This window comes from Entelurus aequoreus, linkage group LG04, assembly GCF_033978785.1.
Source record: "Entelurus aequoreus isolate RoL-2023_Sb linkage group LG04, RoL_Eaeq_v1.1, whole genome shotgun sequence".
Classification (NCBI taxonomy): domain Eukaryota; kingdom Metazoa; phylum Chordata; class Actinopteri; order Syngnathiformes; family Syngnathidae; genus Entelurus; species Entelurus aequoreus.
The window spans coordinates 62183232-62208877 of NC_084734.1; the positions used below are offsets into that span (position 1 = coordinate 62183232).

General features: G+C 38.3%; 1 protein-coding gene across 1 annotated transcript; it reads right to left on the reverse strand.

The window, feature by feature from the left end:
• Positions 1-1057: 1057 nt before the first annotated feature.
• On the reverse strand, positions 1058-25646 carry LOC133648899 (ubiquitin-conjugating enzyme E2 D2). Its single transcript, XM_062045423.1, has 7 exons — positions 25374-25646; positions 22206-22269; positions 4708-4739; positions 4500-4577; positions 4019-4124; positions 3247-3340; positions 1058-2185 (listed from the first exon to the last, which is right to left on the reverse strand). The coding sequence occupies exons 1-7, from the start codon at positions 25395-25397 to the stop codon at positions 2140-2142; spliced, it is 444 nt and encodes a 147-aa protein (XP_061901407.1). The 5' UTR covers positions 25398-25646; the 3' UTR covers positions 1058-2139.

Consider the following 25646-nt stretch of genomic DNA (forward strand, 5'->3'; position numbering starts at 1 on the left):
CAAAGGCTGTATTAATAATTTAAAACATTGCTTGAAATTGCGCGATTCGCCTGGTAATTAGGGAAGGGAACTCGCTTGACAAATAGTCTTTGGCGACGGCAGTATGACAGTTTGGGTATTATTTAAGGAAAAGCTTACCAACTCAAAAAGTCACTCGATGGCACATAAACTGTTTATACAGTACCCAATTCGTTTTATATGGAAAACTTATTCAGAAACAGAACAAGCCGAAGTTGACGAATGGGCTTATGTAATTCACCGTGGCAACACAAGAGGGTGCCACATAAACTAGCATGTACACTGCAAAAAAGAGCTTTTGACTGATTGCTTTGATTGAGACTTTTATTAGTAGATTGCACAGTACAGTACATATTCCGTACAATTGACCACCAAATGGTAACACCCGAATACGTTTTTCAACTTGTTTAAGTCGGGGTCCACGTTAATCAATTCATGGTAGCTGACAAAATATAAGATAAAAAGACTACATTTTAGAAAAAATGTAGTAAAACTAGTGGAATTATCGGTCTATGCAGCTAGTTACTTTTACTTGATAAGACTTCCTGAACGACAAAATATAGTTATTCATGCTAAAATAATTATAAAGTCAATGACTATAAATAAGTAAATAGCTCTTTAAACTAAGGACATTTATACAAATACAATTTTTAAATCTTGGCATGTGGCAATTAATTTGCAGTGTAGACATTAGTGTCATGCAAAGGTTTGTCTAATCAGACTACACTTCAGTTAAATTACCGGTACACGATTTTGACTGCCCATCAAAGTAGTACATTGTGTTAAGTGAGATTGTGTAGCCTTGAAGCAAGTCTGCAAAAGTGCCTAATGTTGTAGTTACAGAGTCTATACAACCAAAGTACTTCATAATTAATAAATGAGGCACCAATTATCTGTGAAAATTGCATGAGAAAATTGAAAGCTATAGCATGACGTCAATTTGTAATGTAAAAATCTGGATGGACGTTGGAAAAGGATCGCATGCTATGACCCAGCTATTAATTATTCCTCTCAAAAAGGCGTTAGAATGAGTCCACACTGGAGTCAGAGGTTTTTATTACACAGTTTAATCAACACACAAAGCTCAACGAGCCTCTCAGGTAATTCAATATACAGAGGTTTTGTGCAAGAAGAGTGTGTTCTCCTTGCACTCAGAGCCCAAGCCAGTCCCAGAGCCATTTCAGATGTTAGCCTCTAGTTTAACAAAAAGCATATAACAAAAAAAATAAAATAAAAGCAACCTAAAGAGTTATGGGTAGGGGGTAAAAACACAGGTTGAACTAAGAAAAATAAATTGTTTAAATACCTGGTCCAAAACCTCCACTTTGTCAATAAAGAAAAAGATGGTGGTAGTTGAGGGGGTTAGTTATCTGTGTGTCTTGTGTTGTGTTGTGTTGTGTGTGTGTATGTGTGTTCAGCTGTGTACAAATGGATCAACTCTGGGAGGTGTGAGGAGCAGGAAATATGGAGATAAATTCAAGTCAGTTCATAGTATCCAACAGAAGGCCTATAAAGGCCTGCGATTATTCATTATGTTTTCATTGAATACATGAAGTACAGAGTGCCTTTCCACTCACTGTCAGTCTGCCTTCTCGACGGATGGTAATCAAAAAAGAAAAAACAATAAAGGATGCAGAGCGTCAATGTCCCTCCAATTTATTGTGCCCCTCCCCCCCTAAAACGGGAACTGAAAAAAAGTTTAGATGCTCAAAGGAATGCTTTAAGTGATGAAGGGCCTGGGGAAGGTAGCAAAAGCCACACCTGCTTGGAGACCAAATAAAAGACTAGAGAGTGAGGAAGCAGGGGCCACAACAGAGAGGATGGCAAGTCGGCTGTTAGTACGTGGGAGGGTGTGCAGGAGAGAATGGGAGGGGTTGAAGCAAGACAGATGAAGAGAGGGATGACACGAATGGGGGGCACGGGGTGTCGAGAGACTCTTACAGGTAATCTGGTGGTGGTGTGTGTGTGGGGGGGATGGGGGGTGTGGCTCAATGAAAGCACTCCAATGGAAACCAACAACTTTTCATTTGTTTGTATGTGTTTTTTGTTTGTTTTCTCTTTACATCTCAAGCTCCCCAATCTTTTGCCGTAGAGCTGGTTGGCAATGATTCCGCTCCAACACTACATTGCATACTTTTGTGTCCATTCCCGGGCTATTTTGTTGTACCTGTGAGCACACAAGGGAGACAAAACCATTACAAAATATATCTGCTGCCTGTCTTATGATTACGTTTTATTGATCATTAGCATTCCACCACCACCCCAAAGTGTTTGTGTCACTGTGGCATCTCTCTACGTCACTTGTGTGTGAGTGACAGGACGAAAAAACATGGACTCCTTTGGGGAGAAGTTGTTTGTCACCACCGGTTGTGGTGTGCATGCATAAACCTCCAGATCCTGAATAATGATGCCTATTTGACAGGTGGCGTTCGCTATTCATTCTTGTGGATGAAGGTTAATTGTGCTATGATGTCTATCAGAGCAGAGGCTACTATTTGAAAAAAAATAGGTGAATAGTCCTTCCTGGATTTTGCCATACATTTTTGTAATTATTGCTTCCGAAAATATCTGGTTTTGCAGCATGTTTTGAGGTTTATTTTTTCTCAATAACACTGCAACAGCTTGTGATTCCACAAATGTGTACTGAATGTTAATGTACCTGTGACACACTGTAATGTGTGGTTATGTATTCTTTATTCACAAACCCTTTATATTTTAACGTTTATGATGGGTGTTGTATCTCCATATTACTACCAGGAGGCATTACCATCTCAGTAAGTCCGTTGGTAAAGCAGGCAAGCTAGAGAAGAAAAAACACTACTTGTTGTCATTTATGTGTTCCTTACAGGAGTACACTGTATCTACCAACTACAGGTATTGGATAAAGTTGCATGGATTGGTTGAAATAGTGCCGATATGCATGATTTAGCGCGATCACATCGTGAAATCTGGTAGTGTCTGTTCAATGCTGTGTTAAAAAAAAGCCTGCTGCTTGCCAATCAGTCACAACATTGTGAAGAACTTTTTACAATTCTACTTAGCCAATTAAACACTAATAATAATAAAGATAACGATGAAAGCTATATGGTGCAAGACTACCTAATGATTATATTTTTTACATCAGCAATTGTATGTGTGCTTTATTTAAGTACCTAGATCTAGAACTATAAAACAAAAAAAACCAAAAAAATCCTAATCAAAAACTATGATGTGAATAAGAAAACATACTTTTCCCTGTCCGTCTTGTAGATACGGGCGATCTCCGGTACTAAGGGGTCATCCGGGTTTGGGTCGCACAGCAGAGAGCAGATGGACAGGAGAACTGAGAAGGACACAGCAAAGGTGAACAAACCATCAACCAGAATAATGTATTTGGTAGCAGCCAGCACTTGGATGTGATAACATCATAGAAAAAGACCTTTGTCTCTGACATATGAAAATCCTGCTTTAATATGTGTCATTCAATATGCATAAAACACGATTTTTTATAGGTTTAGCTAGAAATGCACTAGTGTAAAGTTCTAATGTTTTGCTTTTCATGTTTTTACCCACCTTTGGCAAATGAATTTGCCAATAAAACAAATATGATGTTTATGTTCCCCCACTGCAATGACAAGGGAATAGCAGTAATTGACTGACTAAAAAAGTAGGTTTAAAGTTTGTTCAAATTATAAGACATAATAATAATAATACTACAGTGCTCCCTTGCCATAACATGGTTCATTGTATTTTTATACAAGTGTATTTGTTATTTATTCTCTTCAACATAAATATGCCCAGAATATAAATATGACTGGGCCTAACCTTACATTCAGCACTTTCTAATGATTTTAGTAGGGATCTATGTCCGCAAAAAAATCAATTATCATGTTATGATGATAACATGCTTTTGGTAGAGTAGTAAGGATAATGTGCATGACCGCCACCCATGGCAGTCACAATGGATTTTCTTGGTTCTGTAATTTCTAAAATAGTAGTGCAGTTAGTTGTGTAAAATTACCTTTGGAGATGGTGAGAGCTGGAGACCACTGTGATCGCAGGATGTCAAGACAAATGCTGCCATTGCTGTTGATATTTGGATGGTAGATTCTTGTGGTAAATGCAACCTGACCAGACAACAAACCCAAGGAGGTCAACAATGAAGGGTAACACAAGAGTAAGATCTCTGCCATTTGTAATTTGGGCCATGTCCACACAAACACAGATACTTTCAAAAACACATATCAGAGTTTAAACGATCTCCATCAACCAAGTATAGTTTCAAAACAGTCTCTGTCCACATGCCAAAGCATACACCAGCTGTCATTAACATTTTGTCCAATTAGAAGCCTTGAAAAGCAGCCACAGCTGACTTGGTGGCATGACGCCTCTGTTAATATGATAATGTTAATTGTGATATGCGAGACATACAATGACATGTACATTACCTTTAAAACTAAAAGTGTCAGTGTGGACATGGCCTTATATTGTGTCTTGCTTACCTTTGGTGGTTTGAAGGGGTAATCTGTGGGGAAGTGGATGGTCAAGAAGAAAACCCCGCCTTGGTAAGGACTGTCATTCTAATGTAGGCAGAGGAAAATATTTAGCATAACACATTCCCCAAGGAGCTCCATAGACAATAAACATACACTATGCCAATACATGGAATTTAACGACCAGTAAAATAAAATATGCATAAACAATACTTACAGGCCCCATTATTGTTGCTTGCCAGTGAAAACCTGAAACAGACCAAAATAATTGATCAGCGGGGCCCAGGAGAAGGAAAAAAACTACATGCAAGATACTTCATTTGCTCTTATTTCTATATATTTAACATTTGTTCATCTGTTATTTCCACTTGGCTACAAAATGCTACCAGAGAGCTACTCATGTGGCCATACAAGCTTAAAAAAATCAGTAAAATTGCAATTGTTAATTACATTTCTTATAATGCATCTCATTGGTACCAACACAGGATAAGGGAACCCAATAATTAAAAATAATATTTTTTAAATATCGATAAATCTAGGCAAACATAGAAATAATTATTGACATAATCCATAATACCCCAACTCGGAAAAAAAAACAAAAAACAGGTTGAATGGATTGTAATTATGTTTAAGGACGATAATTAAAACTGACATTTGTGTTAAAGCTGAATTTCACATGCTGATTATGCATGGATTCATTGATATGCTGCCGTGGTGCTCAGCTTCCACTCAGCCTCTCCTAAAGGCTGTCACTCTGTGAACTACTGCTGCTTTTCTATTGCACAATTCCAACAGCTCGGCTATTGGCCTTGTGTAGATCGGATTTGTACTTCAAAAATAGGGAACAGAAAACCACGGCACGTACACCTCAGTCATAAGCTAACAAACAATGCAATGAACATGAGGGTGCATATGTTTTCCCCATAATGTGGCTGGTGGTCAGGAAATACAGGAATATACGTTAATTTATTTGTCTACCTGCCATGATTACATCTGGACAACCACAAATAGATTTGCCGTTTTCTGTTCACACTCACACATGTCAAAGTTCACACAGACCCCAAATAAGGATATGAAAATTTCATATCACGGTTATCGTGAGCAAAATTATTACTGGTATCATTATCGCAGTATTGTTGAATGTGCTTAAAAAGTACTTATACACACACTGAAATCTTTTGATGAAGTAATTTTTTTTAGTAACTAAAGAAATATATACATATTGTTAGAAAACCCAATATTTTGTATGTTTTGTGCTTCTTATGCTTCACTTTTAGTCTTAGTGTCATCCTACTCTATTCGGCAGTCATTGAACGCACCATAAAAACCCCTCTGTCTCGTAATCCTTGATCACACACCTAAGAGAGGACAGGTTGTAGGTTCAACGTGCACAATTGAATATCTTAGATCACATATGTCAGAGTCAAGGCCCGCGGGCCATATCCGGCCCGCGAGAAGGTTTTTTACGGCCCTTGGGATGATCTTGATTTATTATTAGAACCGGCCCGCAGACCGCAGATCTTTTACACGCACCAAGCGGATGCCGGTCCAAGGTTCCGAAAGGGGGCGAGCGGCCCGCCGGGACGCGCCTGCCGGCCGAAGGGCTGCAGCCCGGCCGTCAGTCGCGGAGCCCGCCGTGCCACGCGCGCCAAGGGGGCGGGCCGAAACCCGGCCCCGAGGCCCTGAGACTTCTGCTTTGTTTCCCCAAACCGCGCGTCACCGCCGGGCCCGCACCACCGTCGGGCTGCAGCCCGAGCGTCGGTGGCGGAACCCGTCATGTGCCGCGCGCGCCAAGCGGAGCGGGGGGGTCAAGCGGGCCGAAACCCGCAGGCCACCCCCTCACCACGAGGCCCTGAGACTTCTGCGTTTGACCCCTACGCGCGGCCCGTCGGGACGCGCCCGCCGTCAAGCCACGAGGGCCAGCCGTCGGGTCGCGGAGCCCGCCGTGCCACGCGCGCCAAGGGGCGGGCCGAAACCAGCGGGGGGTTTCGGGCACCCAACTCGCCTCCCTCCCACGGAGGGAGGAGGGGGGTTTAATGTGAACATTACTGTGCAATCACATATTTAGAGTTTTTACTCAATTCAAGTTTAAAAGTTAAAGTTTAATATTTGTTTTCACTGCATGTTACTTCTCCTTAAACAAAGTGTTGTTTTTGATTTATAGATTTTTGCACTTTATTTTATTGTATTTCAATTTAATTATATTTTAAAAATATTTCAGTTGAGTGGAAAATTGCTATTATTGTTTTTTTCTTTGAAGTAAATTTAGCCCACTTTTGCTAAAATAGAAAATATAGGCTACTGATGGTGCCTTGAATACCGGTTTCTTTCATTTAATGTTCATGTTATGGGGATTTTTATATAAAGGAAATTTGTCTTTTGTGTCTGTTGAAAATTAAAGATTACTGACAGAGCCATAAGAAAATATTGCTTTATTTATCTGATCATATTGGAATATATTTGTTAGGTTTTCAGTAGGTTCAATTAGGTTCACTAGACTATATGCGTCATTTAAAAATTTTTCAATGAACATTCGAACAGTCCGGCCCTCGGCTTGTAGCTAAATTTTTTATTTGGCCCTCCGTCCATTTGACTTTGACACCCCTGTCTTAGATGGTCAGACCGCAATGTGTTTGATTGGGGTAAGTTGTTTCTTAATAGGGAAATATGTTATTGTGTCTTGTTTTCATGTTAACATTCAAGATAGCGAGCTGGTGCCAGTCAGTTCATCAGTTTATAAAAGTGCAGTTAAAAGTCAAGTTTTTACCATTATTTTAATTTAAACCGTAATACTAAATGTCGGGAGTTTTACTGCAGTTATTATTATGGTTAATCGTTACATCCCGAATCCCAAAAACAGTTGATTAAGACTGTACCTGTAACACCTGTAAACTTGAAAGTGTTTGCTTGGGCAGACTTTCAGTTTGGTTTAAATTAGGGATGTCAAACCGCATTAACTCATGCGATTATCAACAAATTGTTGCATTAATCATATATCAGCACAGATTAATCATCTAATTTATTTTGACTGTGAATGTTTCTTTACTTTGAACGCGGTTCGTGACCTGAAAGGCGGCATGGGATGTTATACAGTCAGTGATCTGGACATTTGCTTGGTGACTAATTTTGCCACATAATAAACCAAAATGGGTTTATCAAGTTCTGAGCAAATAAATGGTGTATTCAAGTAAAAAACTGTTTTTAAATGTTCATGTATGACATACTGAAAATAACATAGCATGTATCAAAAATAATGGGGTCTTTTTTACAGTTCATTTAAATTACGCAAGCAATTCACTGCGACAGATGATTCACAATTCAAAAGTGTGATCAATCTCATTTTTAAAAATTATCTGTTGACAGCACTAATTTAATTATATGCACCCAATTTATTTGTTCATCTGGAAGAATTGTATGTTATCATAAGGGGCTGCAACAATTAATGGTGTAGAATAAAGCTGCAATTCATATTCAGTTGCTTTGGTTAATTGTTTAATGAGTGTGAATAATAAAATCCGGATCGCAGGGCCTGGAACTTTAAATTGCATGCATAGTTTCTGCACGGCCGCTGAATATATCGCACATGAGAATGATGAGAGCGGTGGTGTGTGGGTGCCTTGAAATGCATGTGGGGCTTTTTTTGTCTTTTTAATCTTTTTAATGCACACATGCTAAAAGTGCAATTTTAATGTTGATGATGCATTTATTTGAGAAAAAAAAGGTTATTGCAAGCAGAAAATTAATTGTTTATTTAAACTATTTTCCCTAAAATACGCACAGAGGCTATAGTGTGTTTTATTCGATTACTCGATTAAACTAATCGATAGATTACTCGATTACTAAAATAATCTATAGCTGCAGCTCTAATCATGTTATTCATATGGTAAATCAATGTTTAGCATGTGTGTTTTGAATCACAAATCTTTATGGTGATACCAAAAAGGTGTCCTTTAGTCAGCCAGCAAAGATTTACAGTACCCATACAGTAAATAATATACTTGGGAGTTCCTGCTTTGGTCAATGGAGAAGCATCAATAGCAATTTGGTGAACGCAGATTATGCAGTTTGCAGTGCAAAAGTGGAAATATTATATTTTTTAAAGGGTTGCATGTTTAACTTTGGCGAGGAACACACATGTACCTGCAAGGTGTTTAAGGAAATGCAACAATCTACTATTTCTTATGATAAATCCAGCTTCTGGATTGTGTTACTGGCCGTAGGTACAGTACAGACTGTTGTACAAATGTTAAGTAGAATGGGCGCCTCTATGTCTGTTTATTTGCTATTTAGACTTCACTGGAAACTTGCCATCATCTGTCACCCATTTATTGAAGTGGTCCTATTATCATAACACTTGTACACAATGTCCTTTGTACAAACAATAAATACAGGTTGAATGATATTAGCGCTTGTGCTACACATACTCGTACACTGATTGACACAGTTTGTAGTCGCTATTGTAAATACAGATTTGTAAAAAGCCATAATGACAAATTATGTGTTGCTCTCAAATGCATCTGAGCATGTTTAACAGTAGAAATAACTTTACGCAATGAGCCCTCTTTTCGGTCATTCACAATCTTTGTCAATGTGGGCAGAGAGCAAGACCACCAGCGTTACACACGCACAGGAAGCAAGGACAGAGTATGGTGACTCGCCAATAAGAAGTTTTGCAAATTACCAAAATTAGGAGGGAAAAAAATATGACTACAGAGCCAAATGTCCTTTTGTGGGAATATTTCAGCTTCAAATCGGATGGGAAATATGAGTTAGATCATGCCGTGTTGACTTGGCAGCAACGAAAAAAAGACAAACCGACCTTGTTTTTCCAACTGGGGAAAAAAATGCACTTTAAAATGTTCAATAATTATTTAAGTACTATTTTAGCTTACATAAACGAGTCAATTTTATTTTTCTGTTTGTTTATTTATTTATGATAAAGTGATTGCCCTTCCAATTACAGTACAATGCATTATTACATATTATGATTACAATACACTATAAACACTGTATAGTACTTATTGGGTATTTCTACAGTTTAAGAGCATGATGTAGACAAAAGCTATGAGTCCGTCTGCATAAAGCCAAATATTTTTGCAAGTACATTTTTGAACATTGTTCTGTGTGGCACCTTGAGACAAAAAGATGTTGATGGACAGTCTCAAAATAACATGTTTTCCTTTACTTGTTTGTTTCGCAGTTGTATGCATTTATATGTATAAAATATAAAAATCGCAATTTTGGAGATACAAATCGCAAATACCGTATTTCCTTGAATAGCCGCTAATTAATTTAAAACCTCCTGTCACTCCTGCGTTTACCGGAAACCGGCGGGATGGCCGTGCATGCGGTAATTATTTTAAAACCTCTTCTCACTCCGGCGTTTACCAAAAGGAATCCATAAAATTTAGGCGTGCGCTTTGAGTGTGATGTAAGCATACCATCATGAAAAGCACATTTAATTAAAAAAAACGTTATTATGGTCTTACCTGTACTTATAAATGGAGTCCATTTGCAGCTCCTTCTGACCAAAAGCATCGATAACTTGTTTATAGAAGTCTTCCTTATTTTCTTTCTTCAGTTTTAAAAGTATCTGTTTCGATGGAGATATTCCTTTAATTATTACCTCCTGCTTCGATTGAAAGTCCAGTTTAGAAAACTGTTTTATTTTAGATACCGGTATGTAATCCTCCATGTTAAAAGTTCAGGCAGAGGGGAAAAAAAAAATCTCTTGCTGCGTGTGTTCACTTCTTCTGCAGTACCGGAAGTCGCAAGAAGGATCACTAGCGCGGCAGCGCCCTCTACCACCAGGAGGCGGGAGTCATTTAATGACTTATACAGTATTTCACACACGCAGCTACGGTATATTAATAAAACATAGCTGCTTACTGTTCTCTTTAGCATACTGTACCAGTATTCAATAGCTTGGACCTTAAATCCTACTGAAAAGCTCTTTATCTTTTTTCCTTTGTGCGATTGTAAACTACTGAAAGCAGCTTCCTCCATTTTGAAAATGAGGACAGATGCGTCACTCGTGACGTAACGAATTTGACCCGGTGGAAGTTCTAGCCATATGCTAAATATTTTGCGAAACGAGTTTGACCCGGCGAAAATTATAGACATGCGATAATAAAATTAATATTTTGCGAAATGAATTTGATCCAGCTTCAATAATAAACCGGCGATAAGGCCAAGCATGCGTTAATTATTTTGAGAAACGAGTTTGACCCGGCAGTAATTCTAGACGTGCGAATACTATATTCCCTGCGCCAATTCAAGGAAATACGGCAGGTTTTTTTCTCAAACTCCTGCAGCCATTCTTCCAATTTCAAATGTTAAATTTTGTGTCTCTGTACAGAAAACAAAATAAAATGTTTTCAATGAAGAAGTCCTGTGTGAGCGCACAATCATTCGGGGGTTTTAAAGAGTGAAGCGCACTTTTCACCAGGGCAAAGCTGAGGACCTCAGAAAAGGCACAGTATTTAAGAAAAAAAATGTTTTTCTCTGCACTCAGGCAGCATACAAACTCCCCTGTTTCACATCGATTAGTGATTGAACAATTAAAGCTTATTTTAGAATATTTTATTTAAAGAGGGGAAAATTACACTTTGAAAATCCCTGCCTAATTATCATTTCACATCCTTACTAAAGCTTTTAGCTATGTCTTGAAGGAGTTCACATGTAGCTAGATTAAATTAGTACATTGTTTTCCATACATTAATTTATTTGTGGTGTTGGTGCTACCAGTTGTGTGGCGGTATGCATCGTAACTCCGCTTTGGGAAAAAAACAATAAATCATACACATGCAGCTGAGATAGGCTCCAGCGACCCCCCCGCGACCCTAAAAGGGACAAGCGGTAGAAAAATGGATGGAAGAATGTGGTCTGCCAGAGAAAAGGTGAAGTAGCAGGAGGAATAAGTGTTGCTAACTTAACAGGTGTCGTTAAATTTAGCCAGTGTTCAGACCTCCGCTGTAGATACTACAGAGTCTGGAACAGATTAATTGGGTTTGCATTATTTGAATTACATATTCTTAAAATCATCACTCCACTCCCCCGAGTAAAAAAATGGTGTTGCCTTTAACAAATATCTTATTTTGGTAGGTTCATGTGTGCTGTTGCACTGACAGGGTCTATACCTGCCCGCCTCAACTTTTGTGGTCCACAGACATTTATTATGCCACTTTACATTGCTTGTTTAACTACAAACATAATAAAACAATCACTTACAGTACAATGTCTGCACTCACTGGGATGCCGACTGATGGGACTTTCATATCTTCCCGTTTAGTCATAACCCTCATGCAGGTAAAAAAAAATAAAAAATTTGAATAAAGAAGGTTGGCATCTTTTCGTGTCTTTCTCGCAATCTCCGGGTCTAATACGTGATTGTTTTATGATGTTAGTAGTTTGTATTGCTTGTGGCTACGTGGTGCTTAATGTTTCAGTATAGTGAGATCTGTTTAGATCTCTGCACCCAGCTTCTAAGACTTGTAGCCCATCCTCCATACTGTATATTCAGACTGAAAAATTGTCCCAAAGTAGTTACTGTAGAATCTCATGGAGTCTGCCATAATTAGTTATAGCTGTATTTCTTTGAACAAAATAGCAAACATTGTGAATCTATGCGTCACCGTAATGCTTAAAATGAGCAAAATTGTAAATATTACATGTTATTATGAATGTGCCTGATACTACAATACATACTGTATATACTTACACCATTTATATAAATCGTTGATTGAAAATGTTGGATGTTGTTTAGAGCGCTTTATAGGTGGAATAAATCGAAACCCAGTTACCTCCATTGATAGCCGTCTACCATAAGTTGAATATTACAAATTAGAATGCATAAAAAAGAGAAAAACGATTTTTTGTCTTTAAGGATTGTGAATGATAGACAATTCCCCCCCAAATGCAGTGCCCCTTTAAGTTTCACTTTTGTTTTTGTAGCCAATCGCATATAGACACTCTGCCGGCTGTCAGGAGCATAGTTTGCATGAAAATAGCATGGTCCGAGATTGCCGGTAAAAGAAAAGTTGGACTGAAACCTAGTAACCTGACCCACCTAAATAAATTGACCTCTATTTGTACGCCTCCAAGATTTGAGCACCCCTTGCATAATGTAATTTAAAAAATCTGAAACATTACTACTAATACGATTAGGGTTGTCCTGATAACATTGGTACCAACAACAACATTTATTTTGATACTTTGATTCTTTTCTTACAAGCTTTTCAAAATAAAGGGGACCACAAAAAGGTGAAGTGAAGTGAATTAGTGAAGTGAATTACATTTATATAGCGCTTTTTTTCTCAAGTGACTCAAAGCGCTTTACATTGTGAAACCCAATATCTAAGTTACATTTAAACCAGTGTGGGTGGCACTGGGAGCAGGTGGGTAAAGTGTCTTGCCCAAGGACACAACGGAAGTGACTAGGACGGCGGAAGCGGGGATCGAACCTGCAACCCTCAAGTTGCTGGCACGGCCGCTCTACCAACCGAGCTATACCGGTTGGTAGAGTGGCTATAGTAATTATTGCCTTTGTTTTAACAGAAAATCTTGTGATACAATAAACATTAAACATATGTTTCTTATTGCAATCAAAAGACAATTTTGGCATTAAATAACAGTGAACATACAGTACTGAACAATGTATCTTTTATAAGGAAGTAAGCAAACAGGTTACAAAGGCTCCTAATTTGACTGCAGATGTATGCCGCACATATTATCATTTCCGATGTTTTGTCAAAATTATGAGGGACAAGCGGTAGACATGGATGGATGGATGATTAATCTACTTGTTCATTTACTGTTGACATCTGGTTAATTTCTGTTACAAACCAGTTCAATCTACAATTATGTTATTAATATACTTGTTCATCTACTGTTAATATCTGGTTATTTTCTGTTCCATCTGCACTTCTGTTAAAATGTTATAAACACTTATTCTTCTGATTGGATGCTTTACATACGTTTTGGGTGATACTACAAATTTGGGTATCTATCCAATACAAAGTAGTTACAGGGCCATGCACTGGTCATAATTAAAGCTATCCTGTGTCCGATGACTTACCGTAATTTCCGGACTATAAGCCGCACCTGACTATAAGCCGCACCAGCTAAATTTAGGGGAACATACAGATTGCTCCATATATAAGCCGCACCCGACTATAAGCCGCAGGGTTTTGATGTGTAATTACCGTAGTATATAGGGGTTCCTGCTACCACGGAGGGGATTGTCGGGACAGAGATGACTGTTTGGGAACGCAAAGCGTCCCATTTATTAACAATAAATCTTTCAATCATTCAATCAAACTTTCACATCTTTGACATGGCGAACAGCATTCGTGCAGAGTACAAATAATACAACGGTGCAAAGTAATACAAAGTGCTCACCTGTACGTTATCAAAATAACCAGCCTACCGGTATATGAAAAGTCAGTCTTTAATCATTGTGTCATCGTCTTCCTCCTGCGTACTAAAACCACCGAAATCCTCTTCGTCGGTGTCGGAGAAGAACAGGCCGTAAATAAGCCGCACCCTTGTATAAGCCGCAGGGACCAGAACGAGGGGAAAAAGTAGCGGCTTATAGTCCGGAAATTACGGTATTTCCTGAGTTTATAAACAATAAAAAATTACAAAACATCTTGTGACAAAAAAATATTGATCATTGTAGTGTCAACTATATACGGTCTTGTACTTGGTATTGTTGGAGTCGATATTTGTAAAGAACCACCCATTTGTTTACATTCAGGAGCGCAAGCTTGCTGTTAGCTATAGTTCCCTCCTACAGTGTGTAGTGAAGCATGTTTTGCTATTCCTCGTCCTGCAGGGATGATACTTGTAAGAAATGTAGTTTATTTGTTGCCATGGAGGCAAGGATTACAGATTTAGAAGTATTTTACGACACTACAGAGGGATTAGCTAGCTATGTTTTAAAGCACCGCTTGTAGAGCAGCGCTTCAGTGTCTATAGTGTTACCTTTATCGTAAGTTTTAAAGCCAAAATACAACCATTCTCCCTCCTCCGTCTTCACACTGCTTCTACTTTTAAGTGCTGTGTGTGTTTATTAACATGCACCTTATTTGTCAAAGACAGTGAAGTACATTTTTTAATTCATTAGTACAGCGGTATTTTTTGTGTGCCAGTATACCGTACAACCCTAAATACAATACTACAAAGATTAGGCTTTAAATATATGTTTTAATTAGCCACATAAATCCGGCCCTCACACGGTCTGCTGTGAAAAATGTTGGCCCTTGGACAAATTTGTATGAAGACCACTGTTCTATTCTAAGGGTGTGACGATACACTCAGCTTGCGAGACGATATATTTGGAATCACAAATTGATATTTTGACATTACTTTTAATAAAACTGCAGTAACAAAATATACAATGGGAGAAACATTTAAGGTGCATTTTGTAATGTTTTATGGCTTTGCATGCATGACCTAAATCAAATAAGCTGGCAATGACCCAGCACATACAAAGCTCTGTTCTATTGCGTCTTGATGGCCGTGGTTGACGAATTTGATGGCTTTTGCTTGGACATGAACAGGGCGGCGGCTGTTGGATTCCAATGAAGCAGAGAAGCCACGCGTCTCAGCCACCCAGGCCAAATTGTAGTGTGCGCCGAACACTTAACGTGCGGTTACGGCACCCCCTTGCCCACGCCCACTTTCATGATGCATGCATTGTCAATCTCAGTGGTGATCCCGTGGTTCAGTCTTTGGAGCTCCCAGTCGGTGACAGCTGCTTGAAAGGCTTCAGCCCTGTGCCCACGAGACAGCATTTTTCTTAGATCCAGAAATATTGTCACATTTTAATATCGCGAGATATTATGAGAGAACATCTCGTCACACCTCATTCAGTCTATACAGTTACGGTCAAAGCTACTGATGCCGTGTGTCTTATTCGTCCTATGTAGTCCTGCTCGGAATGAAAATAAAAACAAATGCTGAACACTTAATGTTGGCTAACAAAATGTTTTCCCCCGTGTGATATATTAAAAACTATGTTACAAATCTTACAAAAAGCATGAGCAGGGCTGTACGCTTAGCTTTTTCAGTAGGAGGACAGGTGCAACTAAATTAAAACAATTAGGACAGAAACTTTTTTGTAGCACAGAAAAAAATTCAGGAGCAATATGAAATAGCTTTATCACAATTTCATTATTAACACTGAAACAAGTTACAAACGTGCACTTATACATATAAACACATTGCCATCATAAGGCCTACTGTAACACTCAATTAAACAAAGACAACATCCCTAAACTCAACTAGCTAGTTAGGCCCATAAACTAACCCATATATGGAAATATAAGTTGACGTAACTAAATATCTCCACCATGCCTTGATTTTAATGTTGGTGACTGATGGGGATCCCAAATACACAAAAACAGGTACCAACCAGTAAGAAAAGTAGGTTTTGCATAATAGGATCTCAACTAAAAAGGTGTTTTTGAGATAAGAAAAAAGAAAAAGACTTGAAAATAATGTTTTTAATGTCAATTATAATCTCCAATCTTCTTTAAAAAACATTTAGCTATGCTCTATTCTTTAACTCACAAAATAACTAAATATGATAGAAGTGCCCTGGTTTAAGAGGACATGTTTATATGTCATCAGCAACATGAAAATAATTTACCTTTAACAATGGTGTTTTTATAGGTAAATATTATTATAGGACATACACACAAAGACTTTAGCCAGGAACACCAACCTCAGTGTTTCCCACACATTCATTTATTTGTCGCGGCCCGCCACGAAAGAATTAAGCCCGCCACAAATTTTTTTTTTCTTTTTTTTGTCCTGTCCAGCTTCTCAGGCAAATCATATAGTTGATGTAGGTGCCCATATCGGCTGTTCAGATTTACTTTACAAAAGAGAAGTGTAGGATCAAGATTTTTGGAGCTCTTTGTTCAGTGGATCAGATGTTTGATGAAGCTTTGTGTCTATCTACCACCACTACTGTTTTCTGTTTATTTGTTACTGACTGTGGCAGGACACCTCTGCCTCGGTTTCACTTTATGTTGCTGGTAAATAATATGGTTGTAGTAGTAGGCTAAAGTTAAATTATTTAGTATGCACTAATTAAAGGGGCAGAGCTTTAAGAGACATTTTAGCTTTTATATTTTTATAAAATATATTTTTTGTAAGAATCACAATTAATAAATATATTTCAGTGAATAACTTATTGTTCAAATCTGTATATAAATATGTACATAAAGTGTTGTAATTATATTGTAAAATGGATGGATAGATGGACATTTAAAACAAAACTGTTATTATTAATTAGTAAGTATACATTTTTTGAGCCTTTTCAGAGAAAATCATATCACTGTAGTAAATTATGCAAATTACTCGATGATGTCATGTGACCACGCCCACAGCCACGCCCCCACCGCCAAAGGTATCTTGGCAGTTTATGGGAAACACTGAACCTGCCAACTACTTGATGATGCTGCGTGCAGTTGTGTTAAAACTAATTATAGTTACTTGTTACTTTACCAAAAAAGTGATTGAATTACTAACGGAATTACTCTTTAGTAAATGTAATTAGTTACTAAGGAAATTAATAAATGCATTACTTAAAAAACTTCAAACATGTGGCATAATGCAGTTGAGATAAGTTTCATAAAATGTATATGTGTGAGAGCATTGTGTGTCTCTTTGTGTGTGTCTTTAAAAGACTGCCTGTTGGCTAGGGGCACGTGACGTCAGCAAGTCAACGCTCAGTCTGAGTCTCCCAGGCATTTTAGCTTGAGCTGTTTCTATTAGCTTAGCAGACTAGCAGCGTCACTTTGTCGGCTGATGGTAGCTCTTTTGAATCTTTCACTGGTTTGTTACCTCTGATAGAGATGAATAAATAAATAAATAAATAAATCCATGTTTATTTATATAGCCCTAAATCACAAGTGTCTCAAAGGGCTGTACAAGCCACAACGACATCCTCGGTACAGAGCCCACATACGGGCAAGGAAATGTGAATGACTATGAGAAACCTTGGAGAGGACCGCATATGTGGGTCCCCCCTCCTCTCTCTAGGGGCTAAATGAATACATACATTGGATGTGCTTTGATGGCTGTAAGTTCTTGTCAACAAAGCGGGTATTGTTTGGATGGCAGGTTTGTCACTTCAATCATTAAATTGTTCAATATTCCTTAAGACCTGCGTTGTCCTTTCCATCCTTACACTTTCAATCATTGTAACTGAGCTACTGTGTTGAACAATTTCCCTTGTGGATCATTAAAGTTTGTCTAAGTCTATGTCTAAGTTACTAGTGCGCAGTTCAGTTTGTGTCAAGTTTTAAAAGGTGGTGATAAAAATGTCTTTTACTGACCAGCTGACTAACTAAGATCGTGTCTCTTCCGTGTTGAAAGACTGAGTGTCTGAGTTACGAGGAGCAGCCCGCTCCCCTTTGTGTATGGCGCTCGGGGGAGGCAAACGTACAGCTATCAGCGTGCACAGAGTGATCAGTCAGTCAATCAATCAATCAATCAATCAAAGTTTACTTATATAGCCCTTAATCACAAATGTCTCAAAGGCCTACACAAGCCACAACGACATCAGATCCCACATCAGGGCAAGAAAAAACTAAACCCAATAGGAACAACAAGAAACCTTGGAAGGGACCGCAGATGTGGGGATATTCACCGGGTGACCGGTGCAATTGATGCCGAGTGGATACAGTTAATAATGTGAGTCCAGTCCACAGTGGGATCCTCTAGCATGTAGACACGTCGGGGCGCAGAAATCTCACCGACTGATGCATACAAATGATTGCACGCTGCAAAGTTTGTTGCAAAAACAACTAACCTGTTCCAGCATCTGAAACTAAAGCCACCAGCCGAGTGTAGAAAATACAACTCTTCACGAGGCGAACAAGACGCAACAACACACACACTACTGGCTAAAATACAGCTTACGATGGTGGAATCATCTACACAAGGTATGCATGAAGATTTCATGTATGATGAGAGAGAAGCACAATGCGTAGAGCGAGCACTAAAGCAGTTGCTCTGCACAATGCCAAGATGTGTGAATTAAAAAGTCTGAGTTTACTTTAGCCACTTACTGAAACAACCTATAGTCCTCAATGTTTTACTTAATTATTTATTTGGATATAATGTTTAATGCAACATTTTTATTTATGTTATGTATGTATGTTATTCAAGACAGAAGTTTGAAGTTCGCACTTTATTGACCTCAATGTTGGAGATTATTTGCATGCAAAATGTGCAATGCAACATTTTTGTTAAAAGTATTCTATTCAAGCAGATGTATTGCTTCCCATGGGAGGCTTTTAATTTAATTATTTGAAAATTATTTCATTAAAAATTCAATTTACATCTGGCCTAAAAAGAACAACATTACATACATTTGAATTTTGTAAGCATAAGATGCAGTGTATGCAGTGTCATTTCAACGACTATTTTTTTATTAAATAAAAGAAAAACATGTTTTGAATTATCTGTCATTTGTATTTAATGGTTTCTTTAAAAAGTAGGGGGAAAAAAATCGGAATTTGTATTTTTTCTGAAATAATCAGGGAGAATTTTTAGGCCATATCGTCCGGGCCTAAATAAGCGCTTGCAAGATACGTCTGATGGGAGTCCCTTATGTTGCCTTCAAAGCACTCTTAAAAAAACTTCAAAACCTCCATCAATGTTTTATATAATGTATTTTTCGGACCATAGGGCCCATTTAATTATGAGGCGCATTGCAAATGAATGGGTCTATTCAGGTGTAATTTCACACAAAAGGTTCACCGGATTGTAAGGCGCATTAAAGGGGTCATATTATGATGTTTTTTCCTACATCTAAACATTTCCTTATGGTGTACATAACATGTAATGGTGATTTCTTGGCCAAAATGTTGCATAGATAATTTTTTACAGACATTCTTTAAGCCGCTTTCTGACCGTCTCTGTAGGATGCGCCGTCTCATAAAGATTGTGAACAATAGGCAAAATTCCAAAAGAAGTGTAGTTCCCCAATAATGGCGAGTAAAAACGGGAGCAGGAAGACACCGGGAAATAAGGACAAAATACATTAGTTTCTCGTGGGAAAAGGAAGGATTGTCATGTGTACTTTCCATAAAATAATGCTTTATTTAACGTAAACAATGATTGCATGAAGGAATGGAAGTTATGAGCTTTTTTGCAGCATTTTGTGACGGTACATCAGTATGTGCATTGTGCAAGAATGTATCCAACATGCTGCTAAAAAATAGAAATAGGGAATACTTTCATTTTGATAAAGTCAAGATTACAACTGTTCACATATCAAACTGATTACAACTGTTGCATTTTTTATTGTGGGTGAACACATGGTTTGAGCAATCAAGCAAGATTTTATAATAAGGAGCACTAAAATATAGCATGATGTAGGGCTGGGCGATATATCGATATACACGATATAACGCGGGTTTTTCTCTGTGCGATATAGAAAATGACTATATCGTGATATTCGAGTATACGTTCTTACGCAGTTGCTTTTAGTTGCTGCGTAATAGTCATTCAAATAACTATGACATATAGAACATGTTATACGTTTACCAAACAATCTGTCACGCCTGATCGCTAAATCTGATGAAATGTTCTTCCTCGTTGTCGCTCCTGGTATGCGCCGCTAGTGTCCTTTCTTTCTGCTGCTTGATCGCCGTTTTCTGCTGCATATTTCACTACGTCCAGCTTGTAATCTGCAGTATATGATTTCCTTTTTGGTGCCATTTTTGTTCAGCCCTTCTCAGTTTTTATAAGTTACCGCTAATGTAGAAATTATCCATTTTAATAGCTACGGCAGTAGCATATAGCAGTTAGCATCCCATGACCCACAATGCACTTCTGCCATGACCCTACCCCGCCGAATTCTTATTGGTTGACGTGTGTGTGACGATTGCGGACATTTTGCTTTGTCTCTTCCGTGAATTAGATAAATAATATTATTTTATATTTTACGGTAATGTGTTAATCATTTCACACATAAATCACTCCATAGTATATGTCGCACCCACGGCCAAACTATGAAAAAAACTGCGATTTATAATCCGAAAAATACGGCAGCCGTAAAAGCTAACTACGGCAAGAGATAAACTAGCTTCTACATCAGCAAGAAAGGCGTTTAAATTTGCAATGCATAACATTGCAATGGTACAAAAATCAGTACCTATTAAAAAACATTAACAATGATATTACAGTATCTGTAAAGTATTAACCCACATTTCATATTTTGTATGAACACAGCTAGCCAGACGGCGTATGTACTGTAGTTGTAATAACAGGCATTACGTGCTGCGTGTTTCATGATCGATATTAAAGAGTGACTCACTCGATGGACTGTTTGGTCCAGCTGGCCGGACACATTTTTTCAAGATTATTTTGGGGTAAACACTCCATTTAGGTTGAAATAGCTTCTCTCCAAATTTCGCATTTGCAGCTTCGTGTCATGCCAACCTTACTCTTTTGACTTCTGTCTGCTCCAACGTTTCACCCTCTTTGTGCTGGCTTCTATAAACAGTAGTTCATCCTCCGTTCATTCAGCTTAAAAAAGATAAGGTTGTGAATTCTTATTTGTCTAAAAATAGTCATCTTTGTTGTCTATTACCAAGTCTGCCATGATTAGAACACACATGTTTGAATCCAGAAGTAGGAACACAAGTTGTTGCCGGAAGTCGGACATGCGCTGCTATTGAAATGGAAATCAATGTGTGGAATAAGTCAGTTCCAGCAATGATTAAAATGACGAGAATACGGTTAATATTGTACATATTACACTTTTTTATGAACGTGACCATCACTACATTGTATATACTTGCAGTGTGTATATAAAACGTTGATGGAGGGTTTTGAAGTTGTTTTACAGGGCTTTGAAGGCTACAACGGTGACTTTCGTTAGCACTATCTTCCAAACGTTTTTTATCATCTTTAATTCTATTTATTTTTTTAAAAGACGTGTGATCTTGTCTCTGATAATAATTGTGAACGACAGGCAACATTCCAAAAAACAAGCAGGGCTGCACGATGGCCTTGCTACCAGGAAATCAAGTGTTCGAAACATGTGTGTGTGTGTGTGTCTTTTCTTCTCCAAATGGTTCGCGCACAGGACATTCTCACCTTAACTGCATAACTGGCAATGACATATGTGCATTTATTTTTAATGGATGTTGAGGAGAGGTATAATGTGTGAAAATAATAACAACGCTAAACACCAATGTTTATGAATGAATACAGGAGGAAGTTTATTCAGTTTATTTTTGTATTTTATGATACAAAAAGGACTGAGCCATCTGTGAGTACGTTTAAATGGGGCAGGGGCCACAGCAGCACTCGTTGAGAAGAGCAATACGTGTTTAATGTCAGAGTCTCCAAGTCTCCTCACGAGATTTGTCACTAGTTGCTTTTTTTGAAAAGGGATATCTACAGTGGAGGAGTCTGATTGCTTTCTAAATATAGCAACAAAATCACTACAGTGGCAACATTGATCCCTCCTGCAGTGTCTTCTTATTCTGTCAGATAAGGTGTGTTTTGCAGCAGAGTTACCGCCATCTACAGTAAAGACTTGTAACAAAAAGCTACATTCACCGACAGACCCATTACAATTTGTTTATAAGCAAGGAAGAGCAAGTAGCGGCACATGTGACAATCCAGATTTGTGGCAGGCCGAAATAAATGTACGTGAAACCATGCTACTGGTGCTGAACTTACTGTCATCTCCCACTGGTCCAGCAGAACACTGGGCTGGAGGATCCCGTGCAAAGTCATTTAATTCCTAAAACAACAACAACAATATTAATAACGAATAACAAATAACAGCAAAACACTGTCAATCTGATCATGGATTTGATGCATAATGGGGTTGCACAATTCTGAAAAAAATCTGAATTGAGACTGCGATTTTTTTAGCGCAATATTTTCACACACAAAATGTTCCAGATGCCATGTGCTTCAGTTTATATTGCTTGTTTTATGGCGCCATGTTTTGTACGATTTCGCTCACTGCAGGTGCTGCAGTGTCCTTCTATTTATGCCCTTTCAACAGAAGTATAAGTCCTGTTCTGTCTTCGAGCCATCTGTAGCGTTACTACTCGTATGGATTCTGTGTCACTCCAAGCAATGTTTCCAAGTATTCCAGTATAACTAAAACATTTCTTACTTAATAAACCGTCCCATTTATGATGTCTGTAGGAGTGTTTTCATTTATATTTGTATGTGCTACCGTAATGTAATGAAGATACAGCCGGGTCGTTAGCATTAGCTAATACGTTTACGAGTGTCTGTTAGTATTATTAACTTACAATGGCATTATTTTTGTATTGTTTCAGTTTCCTGCATTCACCAAAACGTCAACTGGACTTATGGAGTCTGTTTAGCTGAGTGGAGCCATGAAGATGACTTCTGATATGTTTGATCAGCCATTTTACTTCCGTGTGACAAATAGCGTTGGCAAACAATTAAAGTATGTAAATAAACATTTACAAACTATTTCTATGTAAATAACTTGATTTTACAATGTATATAGCTGAGGCTTATAGTCTGGTGTGGCTAATATATGAAAAATGTGTATTTTCTTCTAACTTTAGTTGGTGCTTCTTATATACCTGTGCACTCTATAGTGTGGTAAATCTGCAATTTTATATATTTTAAACTTGATCTAATATTGCAATGAACATATTATAATTATGTTCATATTATAATTATCACACATTCCAAAACACATATTTGGTTAACATTTTTTGGTTGATTTTGAAGCAAGTTATCCATGAAATTGTACACTGTAAAAATATTTTTTTAAGTAAAAAAAAACTGATAGCTCCGTCCCCAGAATTTAACTGTGAAATTTTTTTTCTTAAAAACTGTGGTACCGTTTTTCTATTCACAGTATTATACCGTAAAGTTAAAGTACCACTGATAGTCACACACACACTGGGTGTGGTGAAATTACTCTCTGCATTTGACCCATCCCCTTGTTCCACCCCCTGGGAGGTGAGGGGAGCAGTGAGCAGCAGCGGTGGCCGCACTCAGGAATCAAACCTGTAAAACCAACAACCGTAGATTTTAAAATAAAAACATTGGTACTGTTTTCCCATTTTCATTTTAATGATGTAAGAAATGCACCTGGGAATAGCTAAATTGGCAAAACAAAATTGGCCCTAGTGTGCAAGCGTGAATGTTGTCTATCTATGTTGGCCCGGCGATGCCGTGGCGACTTGTGCAGTGTGTACACTGCCTTTCTCCCGAATGCAGCTGGGATAGGCTCTAGCCACCCCGAGAGAGACAAGCTGTAGAAAATAGATGGATGGATGGATGGATGGAAAAAAACATCGGAAATTTTACGGTAAAATTTTGCAAACTGAGTTGTCGGTTTATTTACTGTAAAATCTACAGAATTTTTTTTTTTCAGTGTACATTGATTGATTGATTGATTGAAACTTTTATTAGTAGATTGCAAAGCACAGTACATATTCCGTACAATTGACCACTAAATGGTAACACCCGAATAAGTTTTCCAACCTGTTTAAGTCGGGGTCCACGTAAATCAATTCATGGTACACAATATATAAATAATAAATAATTGTATATCTTTATATATTATTCACTGTTACAAGCAGCCAAAACTGTGGCAGTTAATGAAGACCAGTTTAACACCACTGGCCTAAAGTATTGGCATTATTACAACCAAGGCTGATGTCAAGTCAAATACTGTTAGTTGGCAACTTGGCAATAGCTGGTGCAGCTCTGCAAACGTTAGCGTCATTGTTCGCTGGCTCAGCAACATACGAAGGGAGAGAATTACAAACCAGGTCAGAACGTAAAAGAACATGTTCTGGTAGGCGATCAAACAGCAGATAAACAAAACGCTTGCATAAGATTAGGCATGATGTGTTCTTCTTGGGGCTGCTGTCACCAAACACATCAGGCGAACGACGCGTGGGGCCTGCTAACATTTTAATGGCTTTTCACGCTGCGTTGCTATTGTGTCGATGATATTTGCGCATAACACAAACACATTTGAAACTTTTGCAAAACAACACTAGCGTAATATACGACCAACTGTCAGACCACAGTATTAAAGCAGCACAAGCATGAACTAGTTAGGTTAGCTTTACATCCGTCCTTACGTCTGGGATGTCATAATAGTAACACACGAAATGCATCCATTGATAATTGTGTTAAATGTTGTTCGGATATTTTTTTACAAGAGTTGTTGTCACTAGTAAAAAATCTAAAACAGATTTAGACATTAATAAAAGGAAGCATAATAGTCGTTATATTTCAGCTAGATTTAGCATAGCCGCTAAGTGAACAACTGTCAAATGTTGCAAAGAGTAGATTAACGAACGGTAACGACGATAGAAAATTAATGTAGCTAAAAACACAATTTGAGACCATTTTTTTTCACCCAAACGTCAAGAATGGCGACAAAGCGAAGCATTACGAGTTTAACCTTAGCGGTAATGTACTAGCTTAGCTTTACCACCAGAAGCCCTTACTATAGCTTCCCCGGGACATATTGTAACGAAACAAAAACTAAACACGCTTAATGCAGAAACCATGACGACTTGAAACATTCTAGTATATGACGACTGGACATGTTAAAGGATAATAAAAAGGTATCCAGTCAGGGTTAAAAACGGGCCACTTTTGTGTCGACCGAGGTGGCCCGAGTTGAGGCACAGAAAAGCGGCGCATTGCTTCAGGTGTCGTGGCTGGGTGTCCTCACACATTAGCTAGCATGTACAGTCCTCGGCCTGCTTCTTTTTCGCCAGCACCATTGTGTTATTCTCGCTGCGATAAAGTCCGACAGCGATCGACTGACGCAAAATCACCCCACAAAACTAGGAAATCCAAGGGCCTCCCCGCTCACTTCCTTACCTTGTGGATTCTTTTCAGAGCCATTGTTGTGCTAGCGCTGCTGTCAGTGGAAACGTGCGATTAAAACGGCGAGTGATATAAGTTGGTTGATAATACAGCGACGTGATTATCATAGAACACGACTAGAGTACACACAAATGACTGATCGCTACTACAAGGAGCCACCTATGGAATTTAGAGTCGAAACAAGAAGATAGAAGGGGGGTAGAACCGCGGTCCTTCCTCCTACTGCAGCGGCTACCAAATCACAGCGGGCCTGTGCTCGCACAACAG